Source organism: Colossoma macropomum, unplaced genomic scaffold (genome assembly GCF_904425465.1).
Source record: "Colossoma macropomum unplaced genomic scaffold, Colossoma_macropomum, whole genome shotgun sequence".
Lineage (NCBI taxonomy): Eukaryota > Metazoa > Chordata > Actinopteri > Characiformes > Serrasalmidae > Colossoma > Colossoma macropomum.
This window is the reverse complement of record NW_023494810.1, coordinates 15,331,782-15,356,316: the sequence shown is the minus strand read 5'-3', so window position 1 is coordinate 15,356,316 and position 24,535 is coordinate 15,331,782. Positions and strand designations below refer to the sequence as shown.

Here is a 24,535-nt window from a genome sequence, read left to right as displayed (position 1 = left end):
CAGGTGTTGTTTTGAGCATTACACAACTTTACCAGCCTTTTGTTGCCCCTGTCCCAACTTTTTTGAAACATATTGCTATCATCAAATTCAAAATAGGCATATATTTTTCAAAAAACAATAAAATTTCTCAGTTTCAACATTTGATATGTTGTCTTTGAAGCATTGTCAGTGATATATAGAGTTTAAATTATTTGCACATCATTGCATTTTGTTTTTTTATTTACTTGTTTTTATTTGATTTTATTTTTCACAGCGTCCCAACTTTTTTGGAAAAGGGTTTGTATTTTAAAGTCTCAAGAACAGTACAAAATATTTAAAAAATATAAAAGTTAATAATATTAAGTGAAGTTATAATGCTAACATTATTAAACACTCAACAAAGTTTGAGTAAAAAAACAAGATAAAAATAAAGAAGTTTAGAAAACACTGATCAGACTGTCTGAGAAATGTGTGGGTGTGGCCTGATATTCCAATGAGCAGTGATTGACAGCCCTCAGTCCAGCCTGGAACCTTTTTAATTCCCACAGACACAGTCTAAAATCTTATAGAAAGCTACCCAGAAGAGTGGAAGCTGTTATAGCTGCAAAGGGAGACCATGCCTATAGATTTAGATTGGAATCATAAAAGCTCCTGTAGGTGTCCCAGTACATTTGACCATGTAGTGTAAATCTAGCAGGTCAGAGTCCTTTGAAATAGTGAATTAAACAATAAAAGCCAAAAAACAAGATAAAAGTTGGAATCAAAATAAGCGAAAATTTATAATAATAAGTGAGCTCTAAATTTCAGAGCTGCATCTTCAGATGGTTATTTAAAGTGAGCTCTGAGCTTGACTGTAATAAAAGGTGAACTGAGCTCTACAGTTTAGAAGCAGAATAACAGAAAGAGTCTCTCCACATTTTCTCTATTTTACGGAAGGTGTTTGCAGAAGGTCAGTATCTGCAGATCTCAGGTCATAAACAGACAGACATTCAGGAGCTTTAAGGTCATTTAGAGCCTTAAAAACCAGCAGCTGAGCTTTGAAATCTCTCCTAAAAGATGCAGGTTCTGAACAGGCTGATGTGAGTGTGAGCTGTTAGGTTGGTTAGGGATCATTTGAGCTGCCTTGAAGGTCCAGATGCTGGACTGGATGGTATAAAAAGATTTAAGATTCTGTTCTGGATTCAGCTTTTGCAGCTCCTCTCATGATAAGCTCCACCCACAAAAGGGTTCTGGTGTCTTTGAGACTTCCTGTGTGAGCAAGTGTTGGAGTCCTTGAGGTTCTTCAGCGCGGACGCAGCCATGGCCTACCAGCAGAAACTGGCCGAGAAGCTCCTGGTTCTGAATGACCGCGGTCAGGGGGTTCTCATCAGGATGAACCACATTAAGAAGGTAAGGAACCTGTTTCTGAAAAGATGTTCTCTTTAGGTCTGAACAGTGCAGGTTCTGCTGTTACTGTACATTGTATTGGGGTTGGTGCACCTGTATTTAACATTATTCATGTTCACACTTTCAGCATTCAAGATTAAAAAAACAATAATTTCAGTTTTGAAACGATGTTTTAGCTGATAAGCTGTTCGGTTACTCAGCACTTCATGCAGAAAGGTTCTCAATAATGGTTTTTCTGGGTGTTTGCAGGTTGTTTGGGGGAGAATTTAAAAATTAGTTTTTACTTTTCTTGTTTTTTAAGTGTAATTAAAGAACGTGGTTTGTTTTGTCGTGTCGGGTGTGTTTAGTTTCGAAGTGGAGGATTAAAGAGGAAGTTCAAACAGGAAACTAAGAGCTGCTGTCAGTCACAGTAGCGAGAACAGAAACGTCTTCATCTCAAACTCTTCTGGGTTCCAGATGTTTGTGTGAAAGTGTCTCAGTTCTAGAAGCTTTAAAAGCAACTTTATGATCTAAGGCTCCGTTCCTGAATTTGTAAAATATTAAAAAAATTAAAAGCTTAATTTACTAATCAATAAAATTGTGACTCAACTTCAGTCGTCAAATCTGTTCTATTAAAATATAATTTCACTTTGGGACGTTTTACACATTTATAGTTTTAAACTGCAGAACAGAGTTCAAACAAGATTATTAAAAATAATAGCAATATTTACAATATTTTAGAGCTGTAGTTTTTGCAGTTTATGATCCAGTAATCCAGAACTTGCGCTCTTCTGAACAGTGACATCTGGATTAAAATGCTGAGAAATGTGGACTTCATAAAAAAAAAGATGTGTGAGAAGTTAAAATTGATATTAAAAGTGTTTTAGAGGAGCTGCTGATGATGCTGGGCGTCCACCTGTGAGGTCACTGTGGTAGAACATTTAATTCTGATGTTTATAATCACAGCAGGAGAAACAACCTGTTGACTATACTGAGACCGTAAACTGGACTCTCAAACTGAATTGATTTTGAGGAACACATAATAGGACCCACATCGACCGGCCTCTTACGTCTACCATCTCATGTCTACATTCATTGTCCATCTTATCAGCTCCACTGACCATATAGTTTCACTTTGTATTTCTACAGTTACAGACTGTAGTCCATCTGTTTCTCTGCATACTTTGTTGCCCCATTTTTCAATGCTCACAAAAGAAAATATCTCATTAGTAGAGCACAAATAATGTGATTATTGGTGATTTCAGACTGTGATTATTAGTGATTGATTTTAGATGTGTGAAGATTGGTGATTAATTTTGAACGTGTGATTTGGTAATTGATGTCAGACAAGAGATTATTGGTGATTAATTTTAGACGAGTGGTTATTGTCAGTTGATTTCAGATATGTAATTATTGATGATTTCAGACTGATTATTAGTGATTGATTTCAGATGTGTGATTATTAGTTATTAATTTCAGGCGAGTGATTATTGGTGATTGATTTCAGACATGATTATTGGTGATTGCTTTCAGATGTGTGATTATTAGTGATTGATTTTAGACGAGTGGTTATTGTCAAATGATTTGTAGATGTGTAATTATTGGTGATTTCAGACTGATTACTAGTGACTGATTATTGCTTTCAGAAGCATGATTATTGGTGATTTCAGGTGAGTGATTATTGGTGATTGATTTCAGACGTGATTATTGGTGATTGTTTTCAGATTTGTCATTATTGGTGATTGTCGATGTATGATTATTAGTGATTTCTTTAAACTGATTATTCGTGGTTGCTTTGAGATGTCTGATTACAGGTGATTGATTTTAGATGTGTGATTACAGGTGATTGATTTCATGTGTGTGATTTGGTGATTGATTTTAGATGAATGATTATTGACAGTTGATTTCACACATGATTATTGATGATTGATTTCAGTTCAGTGTGATTATTAGTGATTTTAGACTAATTATTAGTGATTGATTTCAGACATGTGGCCATTGGTGATTTCAGATGACTAATTGGTGATTATTGATGATTAATTTCAGATGTGATTACTGGTTATTGATTTCGGATGTGTGATTATTGGCAATTGATTTCTGACATGTGATTATTGGTGATTAGTTTCAGACGTTATTGGTGATTGTTTGATTTCAGGCTTGTGCGGATCCTAAACGAAGGCCGTCGTTTCTCACTGAAAAATCGATGGAAAGTGCTGTGAAATACATCAACAGAAAATTCCCCAACATCGACTTCAGAGGCGGCAGCGTAAGAGTTCATACAGTAAACTCTTCATTGTTTATGGATTGTAATATCTTCAATTATTAATAAATGTTTTTAATTCTGTAACTGGAAATGCAGCAGCAGCTGAGCCTCATTCAGAAACAGAAATCTGCAGTTCTGGAAGTTCTGAGCAGCTTCTACGACTCCTTCGTTGACGTGATGGAGTTCAGAGTAAGAATATTCATTTATTATTTTGAGGGTCATTTTGTTTAATTCTTGAAAATTCCACATCAAATTGAAGCGCATTGTTAATATTTTTGTTCTTTTCTTGATTTGATGGTTAAAAGCATGTTGAGCTCAAGATATCAAATCAGTTCTCCATAAAGAAATTAAATTCTGTACATTCTTTATTTTAGGACCATGTTTATGAGTTACTCAACACGATAGATGCCTGCCAGTGTTACTTTAACATTGTAAGTTCGCAAATCTAAAAGAATACCTATTTTCATTAAATAATATTTTATTTATTTGATTAATTATGAATAATCGTTTTATAAATGAACTGTTCCAGCTTGTGAATTTTGACTTCACTAAGAACTACTTGGACCTCATCACCACTTACGCCTCCGTCATATTAATGCTCTCCCGCATTGATGATAAAAAGGCTATAGTCGGAATGTATAACTGCGCACACGAGTTCTCCAACGGATGCAGGTAAATATGAACATTTCAGCATTTAAAACATGGAAATTCCTGCTTTTTAAAAACTTTTTTAACAGTTTTTGCTGAAAGTTAATTATGTCCAGTATTAGTATAATAATAATTTATTGGTACTGTCTGTTTACTGTTTTATTATGTCGTTATTGTTGCTACTAAACTGTTCTTGGAGTGTTTTAAAACATTCATAACATCTTATGTAATTCATTAGATACTCATGAACGTTTAGATCAACATTCATTAAATATCCATGGTTACACATATTAATGAGTTACAATTCCATTTTAGTCTGAGAGATTTTATGTTGTTTCTTTATAATTATAGTATTTATTATTTTAATATTACACATAAAAATGTAAATATTTGATTAATCTTAATGATATATTTTTCAAAATAAAAGTCAGCACACACTGTGTTATTCTCAGTAAAAGCCTCCCAGTCTGAACAGTCAGTAATGACCTGATTTAAGCTCTTTATCTTTAACAGTGTGACTGATAAACTGTGTTTCCTGTTATGAATTTGTGTAAGATGTTATGAAGGGTTTGTGTAAGGTTATGAATGTGTTTGTGGAAGATGTAATGAATTTGTGTAGGATGTTATGAAGGGTTTGTGTAAGAGGTTATGAATGCGTTTGTGTAAGATGTTATGAATTTGTGTAAGATATTATGAAGGGTTTGTGTAAGAGGTTATGAATGTGCTAGTGTATGATGTTATGAATTTGTGTAAGATGTTATGAAGTGTTTGCGTAAGAGGTTATGAATGTGTTTGTGTAAGATGTTACGAATTTGTGTAAGCCGTTATGAATTTGTTAGTGTAAAATCTTATGAAGGGTTTGTGTAAGAGGTTATGAATGTGCTAGTGTAAGATGTTATTAAGGAGTTTGTGAGGGATGTTGTGAAGCATTATTTGAGATGTTATGAATGTTTGTGTAAACTGTTATGAAGCATTGTGTGAAATTAATGTGTTTGTGTAATATGTTTTAAAGAAGTTTGTGTAAGATGTTATGAAGCGTTTGTGTGAGAAGTTATGAAGCATTTGTGTAAAACATTATGAATGTGTTTGTGTAAGATGTTTTGTGTATGTAGATCTTAGATACAAAATCTTATTATATTATGTTTCTATTAGACTTTATTCCAATCACTCATTTTCAGTTTCTCATTGTTTATGTTCACTGCACAGTGACCCGTCGTACCCCCGACTCGGACAGATGATCGTTGAGTACGAACATCCTTTAAAAAAGCTTACTGAAGAGTTTGGCCCTCACACCAAGGTAAACAAACAAACAGTTTAAAACAACAACAAACACTGAAAAACTGTCAACGAGAGCATCAAATATTAATAATACGTGTTATAGTCATTTGAAATGCTGTTAAAGTATAATATAAAACAGAGTCTCTTCTCAAGTGATCAGATTATAATGAGATGTGATGGTTATAGATGTCAGATCAGTACTGATGAGGATTGATCATCAGGGAGTCAATATGATCAGAAATAAAAGAGTGAATAAAAGAGTGAGTCTTCATCGTTTGAAGAACTCCATTTAAAAACATCATTTTAAAGAAGAAGTATTTGATCAGTATCAGGTGATACTCGAGATCAGATCTGAATATCAGATTAGTATCAGTATCAGCCGATACGCAAAGTTTTAATCAGTATCAGAAAATAAAGTTTCACGGCTGAAGTCAGACATGGACAGAGGAGCAGTCAGTGAGGGATAAACTGTGAAATGTTATTAAACAATAGTGGAATGTAATTTTGGTGTTTAATGACGGATTTATGGAGTGGCGAACTCTGCTGTGACATTTTTACTGCATGTTATGTTCAGTAGAGTCAAATGTGAGAGTTTCTGATTGTGTGTCTTCTTCTTCTCTCCTTTCTGTCCTCCTGGTGGTCAGGCGGTGACGGAGGCTCTGCTCTCGCTGCAGCTGGTTTATCCTCGCAGGAACCTCCCAGCGGAGAAGTGGCGCAACGCTCAGCTCCTCAGCCTCCTCGGCACTCCAGCCAATCTGCTCAGCCCCGCCTCTTGTGACACGGTCAGCATCATTATCGTGCAGATCACACCATCAGATTTACATACCGTTAATAATATCTGCTGTACAGAGACACCAGGAGGCCCTGCATGTCTGACACCATCCACCTCACATCTCTCCACCTTCCGCTGTTTCAGGGTTATCTGAGATTCTGATTATGAACTAAAGAAGCTGAACTGCAGTGCTGATCTCAGAGCTCCTTTACCTGCTCATCCCAAATATATACAGCACTGGGCAAACGTTTCAGCACCTTAGTGCATCACTTAAACCTTTTATCTAAAAAACACTATTTAACATTAGAATAAATACCAAAAAACCCAAATACGTAAAAAAAAACAAGAATTTCCTATTTTGAAAAAAGTAGTTCGATATCTCGGGAGCTGGTTTGAAGAACAAAGTTTGGTTCCAGATTTCTCCTCCAGCTTCACATGGATTTATAAAACTCCATCAGCAGCAGATCATTTAACATAATGAAGTATTGATTAGATAATGCAGGTATTACTAATAACTGTAATTAATACTGGACTTCCTCAAGGAGAGGACAGTAAATGAATAAATACACTGACACATAAAATCCCTGCTGGTACATTGATGTTATGTGTGTTTATAGTAATACTAGTGCTTATTGATCTCAGTAAACCGTGTTTAGTTATCAGTGTTCAGTGAGAACTTCATATCACACGACTTTACTGTCAAGTTTGATTCGTAACTCTGATGTGTTTGAAGATCTAAAAACTATTACATGAGTAGAAATGCATTAATGTGTAATTAATGGTTAATAAAATGAGGTTATTATTGTCTGCAACCCTCCAAACTTCACATTTGATTGTTTTAACAGTTTCTTTGGGTTGTCTGTAATTCAAATGCTGATTGTGGTTCTACCTGAGAGATCTTTGTGTTCTAACAGATGGCGTGTGAATATTTGCCGATGGATGTGATGGAGCGCTGGATCATCTGTGAGTGTCTCATTTATATTAATATATCCGTCCTCTAATTCCACTGTAATTTTTGTGAGAGCTGTATGTGTGTATTTACGGTTTGGTAACAGAACTAATTCTGAGTCTGTTCTGCTTGTTTGCTGCAGCTAAAGTTCAATTTCTGCTTTCCAGTTCATTGTACAGAATGTAAATGTTGACACGTTGCTGCTTTAGTCCGGTTCATAGTTTATATGCTATATCTTATACATAGATATATTATATATAGATAAATAGGTAGATAGATAGATAGATAGATAGATAATATAGTTTATAGACTGATAAAACAGATAGATTATTACATTATACATTCATTTAGATACTGCTGGTCAGACTACAGCTCTGCAGGCTCTGCTGAGTTCTTAGAAGTGAAAAACGATCATTTTAATATCTTTATGAGCTTTGCTGATACACATATTTTCAAATTTGATATGATTTTTGATTCTGAGGTAAACATTCATAACATAGGTCCAGTGCGTCTGTATAGCTGAACTACACAGTCACTCACATCAGAATTACTTTGAATTACTTTGAATAACTCTGAATTATTCCAAATTATTATTAATTATTTTGAAATACTCTAAATTCTTTTGAGTGAAATTATTATTAATTATTCTAAGTTACTCTGAATTATTCAGAATCACTCTGAATTATTCTGAATTACCCTAAATTATTCAAAATTATTTAAAATTATTCTGAATTACACCAAATTCTTCTGAATTACTCTGAAATCTTCTGAATTATTTCAATTTTCTTTAAATTCTTCTGAATTACTTTGAATTACTCTGAATTCTTCTAAATTCTTTTGAATTATTTTGGATACTTCTGAATTATTTTTAACTATTCTGAATTCTTCTGAATTCCTCCGAATTATTATAAATTATTCTGAATTATTGTGATGAACTTTATCACACAGTGCAGATTTCACTGAGCTCTCTGTAAGTGCGCTCTGTAAGCTCACTGATTGGTTGAGGAATATGTCGTCATTGTTTAGGCCACCCCTAGACCCACCCCTCACTAAAACCCACCCCTAATGATGAGTGAAGAGCTAAATGATGTAGAGACATTGGCTATGGCTAAGATAAACATTCTGTGAAGCTCTAACACTCTCAGTGTTCCTGCAGAACCGTGTTTTACTGTAAACCGTATTCTGTGATTGACAGTGGGGTTCCTGCTGTGCCACAACAGTCTGAACACAAACACTGCGTCTCAGGATCTGTGGAAAATGGGTTTGCGCAGCGGCCTGTACGTCACACTGACCAGAGACGAGGTCATTAATGTACACAAACTCTCGGAGGAGCACTTCGACGGAATGAAAGGGTAACGAGAGTACAGTTCATAAATACTGTTGATGTGTTTATATGACAAAACCTGAAAATATTTCACATTTTTTTTACAAATTTATAAACAAAGCAATGCTAGGTAGACTTATGTTTTAAAAAAATAAATGAGTAAAAACCAGCAGGTAGCATCGCACATATCATTAAACATTATAAGTGTTTAATTTTGAAATCTTCACTTTATTATTTGCCTGAGCATCACCGCTACGCTAATGCTAATATACAGCAGGACGTCGGTGAGTTTGAGTGTGTAACACAGTTAAAGTTTGTAACAGACATTCAGTCGGGAATTTTTTTACTCTGTGTGTTTGAGTTTACATTAAATCCTTCAGTGAATGAGGTAAAGCCAAACTCAGAGTATTACTGGAGTAGCCTGTTAGCCTGTTCAGTGGCCTGTTAGCTTTAGGCCAAACTATTCAGCATAGATTTTATAAGATTTTATAAGATTTTACTTCATCTACACACAGTGTACAACATCAAACATTTAATTTGACTTCATATACACGACATTTGTAGTTGAAATCATGCTTGAATTAGTGAGATCCTGCCAGTGTGGGTTTCCTCTCTTTCAGTGATTTGTGTGCTAACAGCGCCCCCATATGGTAAAGCTGATAAACACAGCTTTATTACGGCTGGTCTAATGACCAGCATGTTTTCTGTTTATCATTCATATCACAAACTAATCCCTAAGCCGATTTGAACATAACATTTCAATGATTCATTTTTTATAAAGTTCTCAGTTTTAATTGAGTAATCGTGACGGTCCTAGTTCTGAGTTCTGTGTTCTGTTCTCTTTAGGTACAGTAAACGTGTTGCTGACATTAAAGAGTGTAAAGAACACACCATCATAAACTGGTGAGCTTCACTTGCGTTCTAAATTTAAATCTAACACTGTGAGTTTGTGCTTAAAGCTGAACTTCTTCTGTTCTGCTGTGAACGCTGCAGTGGTGGAGTGCACAGAGAGAAACGCCACTTCCTGAGGAGCGCCCTAAAAGAGCTAACTAAAGTTTTAGAGGATGAACCAGCTCTGCTCGGACCGAAGGTCTCATCTTTAAATCTGTTTGATCGTGTTGAATTGAAAAGTTGAGGAAGTGCTGTTTGTGAAATGAATGTTCTCTCTTCTTCTCTTCTTCTTTTCATAAAGGCGTTGTATGTGTTCATGGCCTTGTCATTCTCTCGTGATGAAGTGCTCTGGCTGGTGCGTCACTCGGAGAACATCCCCAAAACCAAAACCCCAGAAGATTATTCTGACCCGTACGTTTACAGTAAACCTGAACACAAAGCAGCTCAGTTTGTTTGTTTTCTTCTGTTTGTCTTTTGCATAGAACTATATAAATATGAGTTAAAATAGCCATAATATAAATATCATGTTAATAAACACACAGAGTATAAATAGAGTGTAAAAAGTTGTCTTTTTATTAGCAAAAATAACAAATCGGATGTGAAAATGTGAACTGTACAGGCACATGGCGGAGCTTCTGTTCTACATGGAGAGACTGAGAGCTCTGCTGAGTCGATACAGCTACATTCTTCAGCGCTACCACCTCCAGTACTTATCTCAGTTTGATGCTCTCATACTCAATGACACCATACAGGTACATATATATAACACTCCGTCACTCTCTATCACTCTAGATCACACTAGATCTTATGTCAGGCTCCAGTCCTCGCAGGCCAAAACTCTGCACACTTCAGGCCACTGCCTCATTCAACACACCTGATTCAGCTCATTAGCTAATTGGCTAATTAGGCCTTTATGAACTGAATTCAGAGCGTTAGATGAGGGTAAACTCTGATCTCTAGATCACTCTGTATCACTTTAAATCATTATATCATTCTTCATCACTCTACATCACTCTATCATCTCAGTACTTACCTCAGTTTGATGTGCTTTTACACAAAGACACCATACAGGTACATGTATATCATTCTCTATCACTCTATATCAATCTGTCACCTCGAGTGCTGATCTCAGTGTGAAACTCTGGTACAGATCCAGGTACTTTTCTAGACTGGAAATGTTTGTCAGTTCAGTATCTTATAGTAAAGTGATTCATAGTAATTAAAAGGGTGATAATACAGAGGAAGAAAAGAAACATTCTTCATGTCTAACGTTCTTTTCCTTTGTTTTATCAGAGCATCTACGTCTGTCCTGAAGAGGAATCAGTGCTCATGACCTCTTTCGTCTCAGCTCTGTCTGCACTGACACTCAAACAGCGTGAGATTATATTCATTTAACATAAACATATATACAAACCTCATTTCCACAGAAGCTGAGACAGAATGATTACTACAGTCTACAACAGTAACATATATTTATATATATTAAATTCAGTCATTATTGTTTTTTAACAGTGGACAGTGGCGAGGAGTTTGATCTGAGGGCTCTCAGACTGGACTGGTTAAGATTGCAGGTAGTGATATAAATGTTATATTCTGTTGAACGTATATGTGTAACTGATATGGCAAATACAGAATATCATGATTCTTTAAGACATTTTCAATATTCATCACAATATTCATCTCGATATTTACCTTCTGTGAGTGTTGATTAGTTGGAACAGACAAAAAAAAACCCAGCAGGGCTCACTGCACTAAATGCAGTTATCAGAACTGAGTTATTTATTCTGAAATGTCACATGCAGTCGGTCAGTGTCAGTGAAGTGGACTGTATCCACTCAGGAAACACAGTGTGATGAAACATATGACTGTAATGATGAATCATGTAGCTGTGATCTCTCTCAGTGTGGTGAAGTGTGACGGTGCTGTGTGTCCTCAGGCGTACACCTCTGTAGGTAAAGCCACTCTGGCTTTGAAGGATTTTCCCGACCTTGCCAAGATCATGAACCTGATTCAGTTCCACACCAAGATGATGGACAACATGGACGAGCTTCTCCAGGAGACGGCTGAGCTCTCCATTCTGTGGTGGGTTTGAGTTTCAGAGCCGCACAAACGTCACAGCTCTCGTTTGTAATCAGCTCATATTCGCTGTGACGTCGCAGTCAGTGAGTCTGACTTCATACTGACCTTGAGTTTGTTTCAACTTTCAGTTTTTACCCGCGCGTGTTTGAGAAAATGTTCTCTCAGAGCAGTGAAGATTCCTCCATGCAGCGTTATCTGATGGCCTTCCCGACGGTCTGCGCTCACTTCAGCCAGAGCACTCACCACATGTGTCCAGAAGAGGTCAGTAGTGAGCAGCTCTGCTGTTAGAAGAACGTTAGAGACGATTCCAAACAGGACGCAACGTTCATCTAAATCCAAATATAAAGAACGTCAGTCTCACTACACAAAGAACACGTACAGCATTTTACCCCACCATCATTATTCACTGTCATTCATTATTATTATTATTATTATTATTATTATTATGATTAAACAAATGGTTTAACAATCAACTGATCAATTTATAAGTTACTCATTAATGGAAAAAGTTTGTGAGCCCTTACTGAATATTGAATGAAAGATGAAAAATATACAGAAAGAAAGGCTGAACATATCAAATGAAGAAGTAAATATGTATAGAGTGGAAGTCACGCCATCCTGCTTTTCCTGAATGTGTGTAGCCTTTAAAGGGCCACATCACAGAAAACTGAATTTTCTGTGAAACCTCTTATGTTGCAGGTCAAATCGACTTGTTTCATCAAATTTTTGGATTATGAGACCTTATCTGCTGGACTTACGGCTCATTTAGGGCGAGTTGAATTGAAAGGGTCAGTTTGACCCGGAACAGAAGAGATGGTTTGTTTGTATTAATCAGAAAATGATGACAGAATGACAGAAAATGTGTCACAAATGTTGAGAAAGTCTGTATAAGAATGAATAAAACAAACGTGTTGAATGACTAGTTTTGCCAATGTACAGAAAAAAAACAGTTTGACAGTTAATTTTTAATCACAAATGAGCAAATTATTATAAACAAACCATAATCTGTAATGGCGGTAAATCTTGATTACACTAAATATTGGTTAAATTGATATTAATTGAGCTAAAGATGATGTTTAAACTACTTTTGGATGATTAAACATACATCGAGTCAATTTGACTGAGGAACATTATTGGTGTTCCTCACAGTTTAACATTACAGGAGGGCTTTTACATTTCAGGCTACAGCACTGTGGCCCCACCCATTCAGCCTACATCAATTTAACCTTGCCCATCCAACCTACGCACAGCACAGGAACAGAAACAGCCTGTTTAACTGTGAAGGATAAAGAGAGAAATGAAATTATGATTGTTTTGGTGAATAAAACCACACAAATGTTATACATAGATTTCAAAAGTAAAGTAAAATATAATAAAAAAGTATTTCAACCCTTTAACAGAAGAATGGTCTTAAATAACGACTAATTTAAAATACAACAACAGAGAAAAGAGGAAAACGTGTGTGTGTGTGTGTAGATGGAGCTGATGGAGAAACAGTCTCTGAAGCTGTGTGTGAAGTTTCTGGAGGAGATCGCTCAGCACACCTGCTCAGTGGTTCTGGAGATCTCAGCGGAGCAGAGTAACCTTCATGAACAGGTACGATAACATCAGTGGTTTTCAGGGTCCTCTCAGCTCCACAGAGACCCCCAAACAGGACATATGAATTAAAACTTTCTTCACTTTATATACAGGACGGTCAGAAAATAAACTACTTTAATTTGAAACTGAATAGGTTCTCACTGTCAGCGGTCAGAGACGCTGAGTGATTTAGTGACATAGAGTTCAGGTTCTATCTAATAAGCTGAATTTGTCTGCAGATTTACTCTGTTTTACTGTCAGTGTGTTAATAACACTACTGAGACTCTTTACTACAAACAGTTACATATTACATATTACATATTATCTTTATATTATTATGTTCTTCTCTCTGTCTTGTAGTTGTTGCCGAAACATTGTGCTGAAACCATCAGCGCTGCCCGCAACAAAAAGATGAAGAAGCCGGTTCCTAAAAAAGGAGAAGTGCCGAAAGAGAAACCCGGAACTGAGAGCCACAGGAAGGACCGAGTTGTGGTCACCAAGTGAGTCTAGCAGAAATCACAGTTTACTGTGTAATGAAATGCAGATAATGAAAGATGGTTTACTGATGATGAGGGGTTGTTTTCTGTTTTCTGTTTTCTCAGTATGGATAAGATGCATCTGACGCTCACTGAGCTCTGCACTTCATACAGTATGTGCTCCGATTTTACCGTCTTCAAACACATCATTGTTCCCTCTGAGTTCCTGATCTCACAGCTAGAACAGCGACTCAGCAAGTAAGAATGAACTTTAGCAGACACTGTAACATCACACTGTACTCTACTTAAAAAAATGCTTCTTTAAAAGTTCGTAATAAAGAAAATGGTTCTATTTAGAACTATGAACACTCAAAGAACCCTTTGCATGATTAAATGGTTCTTTGTATGGTGAAATGGTTCTTCAGGTTGATGGAGTATGAGCTGTAGAGGGTTCTGTATAGCACCAGAAAGGGTTCTTCTGTCGGTACAAGATTGACATTGTAACGATAGCAGAACCCTTTCGGGTGCTATTTAGAATGCTTTTCAAAAATAATAATCTATTAGATACACTATCTATCCAAAAGTTTGTGGACACCCCTTCTTATTACTGAATTCCGCTGCATTAAGGTCACCCACTGCTGATACTGCTTGTATAAACTCCATGGAAAAGCACTGACCAATAGAATGAGACGCTCTGGATCAGCTGCACATGATCCTCAGGTATCCATGCCCAATGTCTAGTGTGGGCTAGAGGGGTATAAAGCACCCCTGGCACTGGGCGTGGAGCAGTGGAACAGTGTGGTCTGGAGTGATGGAGCTCTATCCAATACCTTTGGGATGAGAACTGACCACCCAACATCAGTACCTGACCTCACTAATGCTCAGTCAAATCCTCACAGCAATGTTCAACATCGGGTGTAAAGCCTTCCCAGAAGAGTAGAGGCTGTTACTGCAGCAAAGAGGGACAAACTCCTTTTTGATACTCTTGATTTTGGAAGAAACGTAGGATGAGCAGGTGTCTACAAACTTTTAGCCATATAGTGTATTTACATGTAAGATGAATTTATTTGTCACAGTTACATTTCTGCAGTGCAGTGAATCCATCTTTTGATCACGTTTTGATGTACACTTGAGTTTCGGCCACATCTATTGCTAAAACCATTGTATAAAATTAAGTACATAGCCATGAAATCTCAGCTCAGCCATGAAGTATAAGACCACCCAAACTCACGGAGTAGAACCGCTGAGGGCTGAACGTAAAAATGGTCTATCCTCTGTTACACCACTCACTACACAGCTGCAAATTGCCTCTGGAAGCAACATCAGCACAAGAACTGTTAATCAAGAGCTTCATGAAATGGGTTTCCATTGCTGAGCAGCTGCACACAAGCCTAAGATCACTATACGCAATGCCAATGTCAGCTGGTGTGGTGTAAAGCACGTCGTCACTAGACTCTGGAACAGTGGAAACGTGTTCTCAGGAGTGAAAAGTCACGCTTCACAATCTTTCAGTCTGATGGATGAATCTGGGTTTGGTGGATGCCAGGAGAACGCTTACTTACCGGAATGCATAGTGCCAACAGTAAAGTTAGGTGGAGGGGGGATAATGGGCTGGGGCTGTTTTTCAGGGTTGGGGCCCCTTAGTTCCAGTAAAGGATGATGTTAATGCTACAGCACACAAAGACATTTTACACAATTACATGCTTGCAGCTTTGTGTCAACAGTTTGGGGAAGACCCTTTCCTGCTCCAGCACGACTGAGCCCCTGTACACAAAGTGAGCTCCATAAAGACATGATTTGATGAGTTTAGTGTGGAGGAACTCCAGTGTCCTGCACAGAGCCCTGACCTCAACCCCACTGAACACCTTTGGGATGACCTGGAACGCTGATTGTGAGCCAGGCCCTCTCGTCCAACATCAGTGTCTGACCTCACAAATGCTTTTTTGACTGAATGGACACAAATTCCCAACAGATACGCTCCAAAAATTTTCTAAAAACTTCCCAGAAGAGTGGATGTTATAGCTGCAAAGGGGGGCAACTCCATATTGATGCCTATGGATTTAGAATGGGGCGTCCAACATGCTCATATAGGTGTAATGATCAGGTGACTGGTGTCCACATACTTTTGGCCATATAGTGAATGTTATGGTCAGTGTATGTGTTTATGTGTCTGTGTATGATTGATGTTTGTTTACAGGATTTTCGTGCGAATGGCTAATTATAACCCAAACACTCAGGACATCTTGCGACCCTCAGAGCTCCTGTCTGGAGTCCATGCCTACATCACCAGCCTGAACACGCTCAGCCGCTACATTAACGTGGACATTCCCCGACTGGTGAGGAACGTCCTGCTGCAGCAGACCCAGCCACTGGACTCACAGGGAGTGCAGACCATCACCACGCTCTACACCAACTGGTCAGACCCTCGTAATTTTAGTGTCCACGGTGTTATGTAATGTTTACTAAGTGGTGGTAACAGTTCTGGTTCTCTCTGCTCTGCAGGTATCTGGAGGGTTTGTTGCGTCAGGCAAGCAGCGGCCTCATCGCTCACTGTCCCACCATGCACTGTTTTATCAATCAGAGTGTGGAGAACGAGCAGAACTTTAAAGCAGAAGAATTCTCAGATATCTGCGGTAAAATAAAAAAAAAGCACAGAGAATTGCATGCAAAAGTTTGAGCACCCCTGGTCAAATTCAGTATTGTTAATTTTCTAAGTGAAAATAAGTTACAATTCTTTTACAGGGGCACATTTAAATATGGCAAATATTAAAATTGTGAACATTTTTTATTTATTTTCTGAGTTAAAAAAATTAAGCAAATAAATCTTCAATGAGCACAGGGACTCAGTGAAGTTAATATATAGATTATAGTGATTAATGAAGGGAGGAGAGTCACATTCTGCGATCTGAAATTAATTCTTTAGAGAGCTGAGGATTCTGTCCTGTCTGTTTATAATTGATATTAATGCATTAAATGAGCAGAGTTTAAACTCTTACTGTGATGTGTGTGTGTGTGTGTGTGTGTGTGTGTGTGTGTGTGTGTGTGTGTGTGTGTGTGTAGAGCTGCGAGCTCTGGCTGAGCTGATCGGACCATATGGGCTCAAGTTTCTTGGTGAGAACCTGATGTGGCACATAACCTCTCAGGTTGGAGAGCTGAAGGTAAACATTCCAAATCTGTGATTTTCATTCTGCACTTCATTATCCATCAGTGAGAGTTTTACAGTTTACTTTACAGACCCTCCACCACTGTACAGACACACTTACTGTACACATATATTATTACATTTTATACCATATTACATATTATACCATTTATATTATTACATTATATTATACTGTATTTAAGCAGTAGAACACTCAAGGTTGTGTGTTACCATGAACACCATCGCGGCTGTGATTTTGTCATGATAACACACAGCCTTGAGTGTTCTATTGCTTTCAACAACAGTTTTTATAAAATAAAGAACACTGAAGCCCTGAATTTCACACTGAATATGCTTTAATACTGACAAAACCTTCTGCCAAAAAGTAGTTCCATAACAAATGAGTTGTTGCTGTGCAGCAGTAAGAGTTCCCAGCCTGCTCAGCCTGTTGAGCCTGTTGATCTCTGAGCTCAGTCCAGCGTAACTTCTGATACTGTTCAGTTCTTGTGGTGCAGTTGGAGCCACAGAACTGTAGAAATATCAGGTTCAGCTCAGCCTTTTAAATTGTTGTCAAATTAACCCGAATGTCATTTTGTAACAGCCTGTCAGGCCAAACGGGCCACAGGTCACATATCATCCTAAAGTCGTCCATTTTATTAATTTCTCATTTTGTATAAGCACAAATACTAAACAACTAAGGTTGTGTGCATAAAGCTACTCTGCAACATGTCAACAGGGTGATACAGTTTTGGTGTGAAAAAGCTGTGTTATCTCAAATATCAGCACAGTTAGACCAATCAGAGTGCAAGTTGAGACTAACTGTTGTGTGTGTGTGTGTGTGTGTATATATATGTATAGTGGTGTCCGTACAGTTTGATTTGACCTCTTTTAAATACCTCTTTCAGAAACTTGTCTTTGAGAATATGGATGTTCTGGTGCAGATGAAGGCTAATTTTGATAAACCTGAGATGATGAGCAGCCTTCAGAAGAGACTGACAGGTAACAGTGAGCAGCTTTTCAGAGGAATTTAACTCAGACCTCCTTCAGACAGGTCCTGCAGAGAAACACAACTCTTGGGAAACAGAACTTGGTAAAACTGAGCAGAAATCTGAACCTCCAGACTGAAATCTGTAACAGAAGTTCTGAACCCAGATCTTCAGGACTTAAAAAGCTAAACGCTAGTTGTGTTTGAGCCCCTCACTCACCTGAACGGGGTCAAAATTCTCTCAGTGTGGAGAACCTAAGCTCTGGATGCTGGAACAGAGATGTGTGATGTAGAATTAAAGTAGATCACAATGCGCGTTGAGTACTGATACATAAATAGAACTTTTATTTTGAAATCAGTGTCATTTGAATGTGCTTTACTGCCCCCTACAGCTTCAGATTGGTACTTCTCTCTCATTTAAATGTCTCTGTTTAAGGCTGTGAGAACGTGCTGAAGAGAATGACCATCATTGGGGTGATCTTGTCTTTTCGGACGATGACCCAGGAAGCTCTGGAAGAGGTAACAGATCACAACACAGTAGAACCTCTATATAAAAATTACACTCATTAAATTAAAAATTAATGAACTTGAAAAACCCAAACTACTAAGTATTCTTGGAGGCTCCGCCCCCTGTGCTGATGGTTCTTCAGGTGTTCTTTGGTAAAGAAAATGCTTCTGTATAGAACAGTGTACACTAAAGAACCCTTTGCATGATTAAAGGGTTCTTTGTAGGGTGAAATTGTTCTTTAGATTTAAGAATAATGTGCTTTAAATGGTTCTATATAGAACCTTTTTGAAAAGGGTTCTTTACAGCACCAAAAAGGGTTCTTCTATTGTTATGATGTCAAGCTTGTCATAATAGAAGAACACTTTTGGTGCTAGATAGAATCATATACAACACATTCTCCATCAATCAGAAGAACACTTTTATGATGCAAAGTGTTCTTTTAGTGCTTATGGTTCTACATAGAACCATTGTCTTTTGGTAAAAAAGAATTGTCTTTAATATGTACAATATTCATTTGCATTTTATTTTGATACCTGTTACAGATTATCTATAGATTATTAACAAATTGTTTATGAACTGTGGTATTTTTTACAGTGTTACAGTTAGAGTTAAGATTTAGTCCACAGTTAGGAGTAGCTTTAGTGTTGAGTTTAAGGTTGGTGTTGGGATTATTGTAAAATTAATGTGAATTTAATAAATATTTAGTTAAATGTAAATTGGAGATAAATGTTGATAAAGCTTCTGGCTGTTTAATATGAAGTCAATCAATATTTATATTATTTAAAACTTTGAAAAGTGTAACTGTTGAGAACTGATGATCATGTCAGTCAGTAAAGTTGGTTTGGTATTTAAACTTTAAATAAAAATTATGTCCATATATCTGTCTGCTGACTGATTATATAAATGTATATAATACATCAGAGAAGCTGTAACTGTAATGGTGAACCTGTATAGTTTCTGATAAAATGGCCTGGAGGAGTGATGGACTGTAATGTAAAGTGTGTTTACACTTTGTTTAGAGATGTAGAGTCATTACTGTTTAGTGTGAGAGTGTTTGAATGACCAAACGCCGCTGACTGAGCTGTCCTGGACGTTTCCTCCTGCAGGTCTTGCAGAAGCACTGCCCCTTCCTGATGGGACCCATTGAATCCCTCAGGAACTACATGGCAACTGACTCAGACATCAAGGTGAGAAACTCCACTGAGAACATAAGGATGAAGATTACACACAAACTTTAATGCTGTTTAAAGTGGTATTCATATATATGTGTGTGTGTACGTAGGTCACAAATAATGCAGTGAAACGAGGACAGTGACCTGTCTGCTTTACAGTTTACAGTTTATTTTATGTGCACTATAATATCAGTAAGACACTATAAACCTGTGGTTAATTATTGATAATATTATTGAATATTTTAATCTTTCCGATATTTAGTGAATTTCTTTAACTAAAGAGGTTTTAATAATTAAAATTGCTGTAATTGCTCTAATTACTGTGGTTGCTGTTTTATGTTCCAGGTTGCGATCAGTGTTTATGAGCTGGCGTCTGCGACTGGTTTGCGCTGTGATATTGATCCTGCTCTGGTCTCAGCGATTGCTAACCTGCGCACGGGTGAGTCTATGGTTACATGTACTGTCTGTAATTATAGGTGATTAATATTTACTGCTCTGCTGTTTAGGATATGAAATCTCATTCTTTATCTGTAAACTCTGATTCACAGATAATTCATCCACTGAGGAGGAATATAAGATCTCCTGCCTGCTGCTGGTCTACATCGCTGTGTCTCTGCCCACCTTAGCTGTGGATCCCGCCACGTTCTACAGCCGAGAACACGGAGGTACATCGGTGGGGGGGTGCAGGGTGGTCTCAGATTCTCACAGCAAGAAATCTGTCAAAAATTCTATCGGTTGCTGCAGTTTATGAACTGTTTTCAGTACTTGAACAGTCAGACAGTCACTTTTATTAAACTGCTGAACATCGTGGATCTGCAAAAAAGATTTGACTTGTTTCAGGAGATTAAACTGTTTCCTCTTTTTTCAGGTCACCAAAATAACGTCCACTGTCTGGCCACTGCAATAAACCATCTATCAGCTGCCATGTTTACTGTACAGAACAAGAACATCGAGCAGCATCTCAAAGAGTTTCTGCAGGTCAGCTGATCTGAGAGCAGTTTACATTTTAGTTTTTAAAAATCATTTGTGTCTAATTTTCACTAAGATTGATGTAGAATGATTCATGATACAATTGAACCATAATAATAAGAATAACAACAATAATAATGATTGTGCCTGTTCTTAACAGGTGGCGTCATCCACTCTGCTGCAGTTGGGGCAGAACGTGGATAAAGTGGAAATAAAGAACAGAGATTCTGTTTATCTTCTCCTGGACATGGTAAACATGATTTAACACAACATTTATCTGATTTATCCACAAACCTGACCGTGATTATAAACCCTGCTTTTCTATTGAGGAGCAAAATGAATAATAGTTAATTATTTTATTATTGTTTTTTGTGACGTCATTTAAGAATGAATAATGGAACATAGTGTGAAGTTAAATACTGTTTATTAACTTTTAGCAACATTATTTTTTTGTGGGACGTTCCTTTAATTTCAGTTCAACGAATCTGATTATTATGAATCTGTTTTAATGTGTTTTTGATTAATATGAGTCGGTTTTGTTTCAGATTGTGGAGGAGTCGCCGTTTTTAAGTCAGGACATTCTAGAGAGCTGTTTTCCATACGTTCTGCTGCGTAACGCTTACAGGGAGGTGCACAGGACCTTCATCCAAACCATGGGTTAAAATACTGACCTTTACAATAACACAGTGTTCATTTATTTCTGCTGGATATTTAATAAATGCTTTACAATCAGGTTTGAATATTTATATAATGACTAACAATCTGTAGTTTTAAAGCTAATTATTTGAGAGTTTTATGTTTTAATCAGTGATGATTCAGTCGGTACACACTGCTGAATAAAGAGCTGATTGTGTTATTGATCTTCATTGGTGTGATTTAATAATCTGATAAGCAATAATGTCTCTCTGTACTCATTTATATGTTTATTTAACACTCTGAATCTGTGCCAAGTGGATCTGCTACACCTTCTGCTGTAGTTAGTTCAGCTCTGCCTTTACAGAGAGAAATAATTAAAAGAATGCAGCACATTAGTGAGTTTATTTACTGAGATTATGTACTATTTTTCGAGTGTATGTATTCAGAATTAAACTACATAACAGATTCTCGTCATGTTTGCTCTTCGTGCAGCTTTAATAATATCTCTGTACAGTTCATCTCTGTCTTGTGATTGTTTTTATCATTAGCATTAGCCTGAGCTAATTCTGTGTATGTTAATCTTGGTATGTTAATCTCATGTGGAAGTGTGTCTGGAGGATAAAGCAGATCTGCTCTTCTGATATAAATATTCACAGTTTAATATATAATTAATAAAATGAATTGAGGTCAGAGCTCAGACTGAGAAATTGCAGAGCTCACAGCTCAGTGAGGAAACACAAAGAGGGTGTAATATAATTAACAGCAGTATAAATCTGTAATATTATTAGTCTGTGATAGTAAAAACATGTAATAGTATAAACCTATAATAGTAAATAGCTGTAATTTTATATATCTGTTATACCTGTACTAATAAAAACATACAATAATATCTACAACCCTGTTTCCAAAGAAGTTCGGATGCTGGGCAAATTGTAAATAAAAATAGAATGCAATGATGTGCAAATTATTTAAACTCTATATTTAATTGAAAATAGTATGAAGACCTGACATTTTATTGCTTCTTGACACAAAAACACATTCCAAAAGAGTGGTGACAGAAGCATGCTCACCGTCATGTCAGCTCTTCTATTAAGTATTTGGGATGGGAGGAGATAACTGCTGTAGTTTTGAAAGTAAAATGTTTTCTGTTCTTGCTTGATACAGGACTTCTGCTGCTTAACAGTTCGGGGTCTCCTTTGTCATTTTTTGTTTCATAATGCGGCAAATGTTTTCAGTGGTGACAGGTCTGGACTGCAGGCAGGCTCTTTGACTGCAGAGTCATGTTGTTGTAATGCGTGCAGAATGTGGTTTGACATTGTCTTGCTGAAATAATCAAGGCCTTGTCTGAAAAAGACATTGTCTGGATGGCAGCATATCTTCCTTCAAAACCTGTAAATATCAATCTGCATTAATGGCACCTTCACAGATGTGTACGTCACCCAAGTCATGTGCACTAATGCTCACCCATACTATCACAGATATTGGCTTTTGAGCTGTGACTGATAACAAGCCCGGATGATGCAGCGTCCTTGATTTCCAACAAGAATTTCACATTTTTATTTTTCTGGCCACAGGACACTTTTCCACTTTGCCTCAGTCCATCTTTAATGAGCTCAGGCCCAGAGAAGGCGGCGGCATTTCTGGATCCTGTTTATTTATGTTTTTTTCTGAAGTGTTCCTGAGCCCATGCAGTGATTTCCACTACAGAATCGTGTCCGCCCGAAGATCACGAGCAGCCAATATTGATTTTCAGCCTTGTCCCTCACATACATACTCTGGATTCTATCAATCTTTTAATATTATTATGTACTGTAGATGATGAAATCGCGAAGTTCTTGAATTGTTGCACTATTTGCCCGCTCAGTCTTTCACAGAGTGGTGAACCCCTCCCCATCTTTACTTCTGAAAAACTCAGCCTCTCTGGGATGCTCTTTTCTACCCAATCATGTAACCATTTTTAATTAAATATAGAGTTTAAATGATTTTTTACGTCATTGCATTCTGTTTCACAGCGTCCCAACCTTTTTGGAAATGGTGTTGTACATGCAATAGTATATACCTGAAATAGTACAGTAAAAGTAACGTAATATTAATTATATGTCTGTAATAGACAAAGAAAGTTTATTTAGCTAACACTTTTCATACACGGCGAACACTGACTGATTGGAATAAGCAGACACTGTCCAGTGTGTTAATGTGACTGTGTGGTCGGTGCTGCAGCTGTGTGTGAGGTAAATAAGGTGAGGCAGGTAAAATTACACGCTCTGCTGGATCTGAGTGATGCAGCTAAATTAAACACACCTCGCTGTGAGAAACAGCCCATCGACTTTGACTGTACAGGCAGCTCTTTATTACAGTCACCTCATTTAAACACAAACTGATTTCACATCTCAGAGCTTAAAACCTCAGTATTATTTATATTGTGACATTGCCTGATAAAGTTCTGCAGGTGTTTGCTGAGCTTACACAGTACGGACTTTGTGTTAAAAAGGGAAATCAAAATCATCTTTTGATCATATACACACACATACACACACACACACATTTTCCAAACCGCCTATTGTTCTGGGTTGCGGGAGGGAGGCTGGAGCCCACCCCAGTGGAAACACCCTGGACAGGTAGCCGTTGATCAATGTGGCTTTAAAGAAATCAGATTCTGAATGGGAAATAAAAATGTATGATCAATAATCTCCTGATTTCTGTGGCAAATTCCAGACTCGACAGCCATTTAGTTCTTCCTGAAAACATCAAATCTGATCTCCATCATCTCAGCTCCTCAGATCAGAACATTGTGTTTATCAGGTCTGAAGTAGAGTGCAGATCTCAGATCAGGACTGCAGAGTAACATACAGAGCGTGCACGTTCTCAGGTCTCCATGGATAGAGAACCCCAGAGTCCTGCTGATGTCACTGTGGAGCTCATTAGTCTTAGATCCTCCCAGACTCCACACTCAGAGGAGAAGCAGCTCAGATGCATCAACAAGACCAACCATAACAAGAAGCTCTCGGTAAAGACTGGAAGATCAGAGCCGTCTGAGGAACTGAACCGAGGAATAAACCTTTTACTGGGGGTTAAAATGAAAGCTTACTACAAACGATTAAAATCCAAAACTCAGACTAATTCTGAGAAAACAGAATTTTTATGTGTTAAACACATTTTAGTATAAACAAATTTGATTAAACACACACACACACACACACACACTCCTACCACTCCAACTCTTATTTCTTTAAACAGTATATTAAATTACACAGAACGTTTGATGCGTTTATTATTCACTTTTATTTTGGCTTTGTTTACACTGAACATCTGATCAGTGAAGTGGATTCTTTTACAGAAGTCAGCTTTAATGCCAAGATAAGCAGCAAAATTAGAGCCATACAGCTCTCTGTAAGAACCGGGATCTAGATCAGTGGTTCTCAAATGGGTTCTCGGTCATGTTCTATTCCGAATCACAACTCAGAGAGTAACACTGTCAGAGAACCTGTTTGAGAACCACAGATCTAAATCTCTGTCTTGTG

At 37.3% G+C, this 24,535-nt stretch overlaps 1 protein-coding gene across 2 annotated transcripts; it reads left to right on the top strand.

The window, feature by feature from the left end:
- The first annotated feature begins 1,207 nt into the window (after positions 1-1,207).
- Positions 1,208-21,479, top strand: nckap1l (NCK associated protein 1 like). Of its 2 annotated transcripts, none has more exons than XM_036559900.1 (31): positions 1,208-1,368; positions 3,500-3,610; positions 3,707-3,796; positions 3,982-4,038; positions 4,137-4,279; positions 5,462-5,552; positions 6,178-6,315; positions 7,220-7,268; positions 8,450-8,606; positions 9,425-9,481; positions 9,572-9,668; positions 9,771-9,880; positions 10,089-10,221; positions 10,763-10,844; positions 10,982-11,040; positions 11,406-11,551; positions 11,677-11,809; positions 13,025-13,144; positions 13,487-13,626; positions 13,729-13,860; positions 15,800-16,018; positions 16,105-16,235; positions 16,663-16,760; positions 17,650-17,743; positions 18,166-18,248; positions 19,344-19,424; positions 19,755-19,848; positions 19,958-20,074; positions 20,278-20,387; positions 20,539-20,628; positions 20,924-21,479. In XM_036559900.1, exons 1-31 carry the CDS (start codon positions 1,279-1,281, stop codon positions 21,038-21,040), a joined length of 3,369 nt encoding a protein of 1,122 aa, XP_036415793.1. In that variant the 5' UTR covers positions 1,208-1,278; the 3' UTR covers positions 21,041-21,479. The 2 variants fall into 2 exon arrangements, with proteins under 2 accessions (XP_036415793.1, XP_036415792.1); XM_036559899.1 differs by having other exon boundaries at positions 3,704-3,796.
- Positions 21,480-24,535: the final 3,056 nt, after the last annotated feature.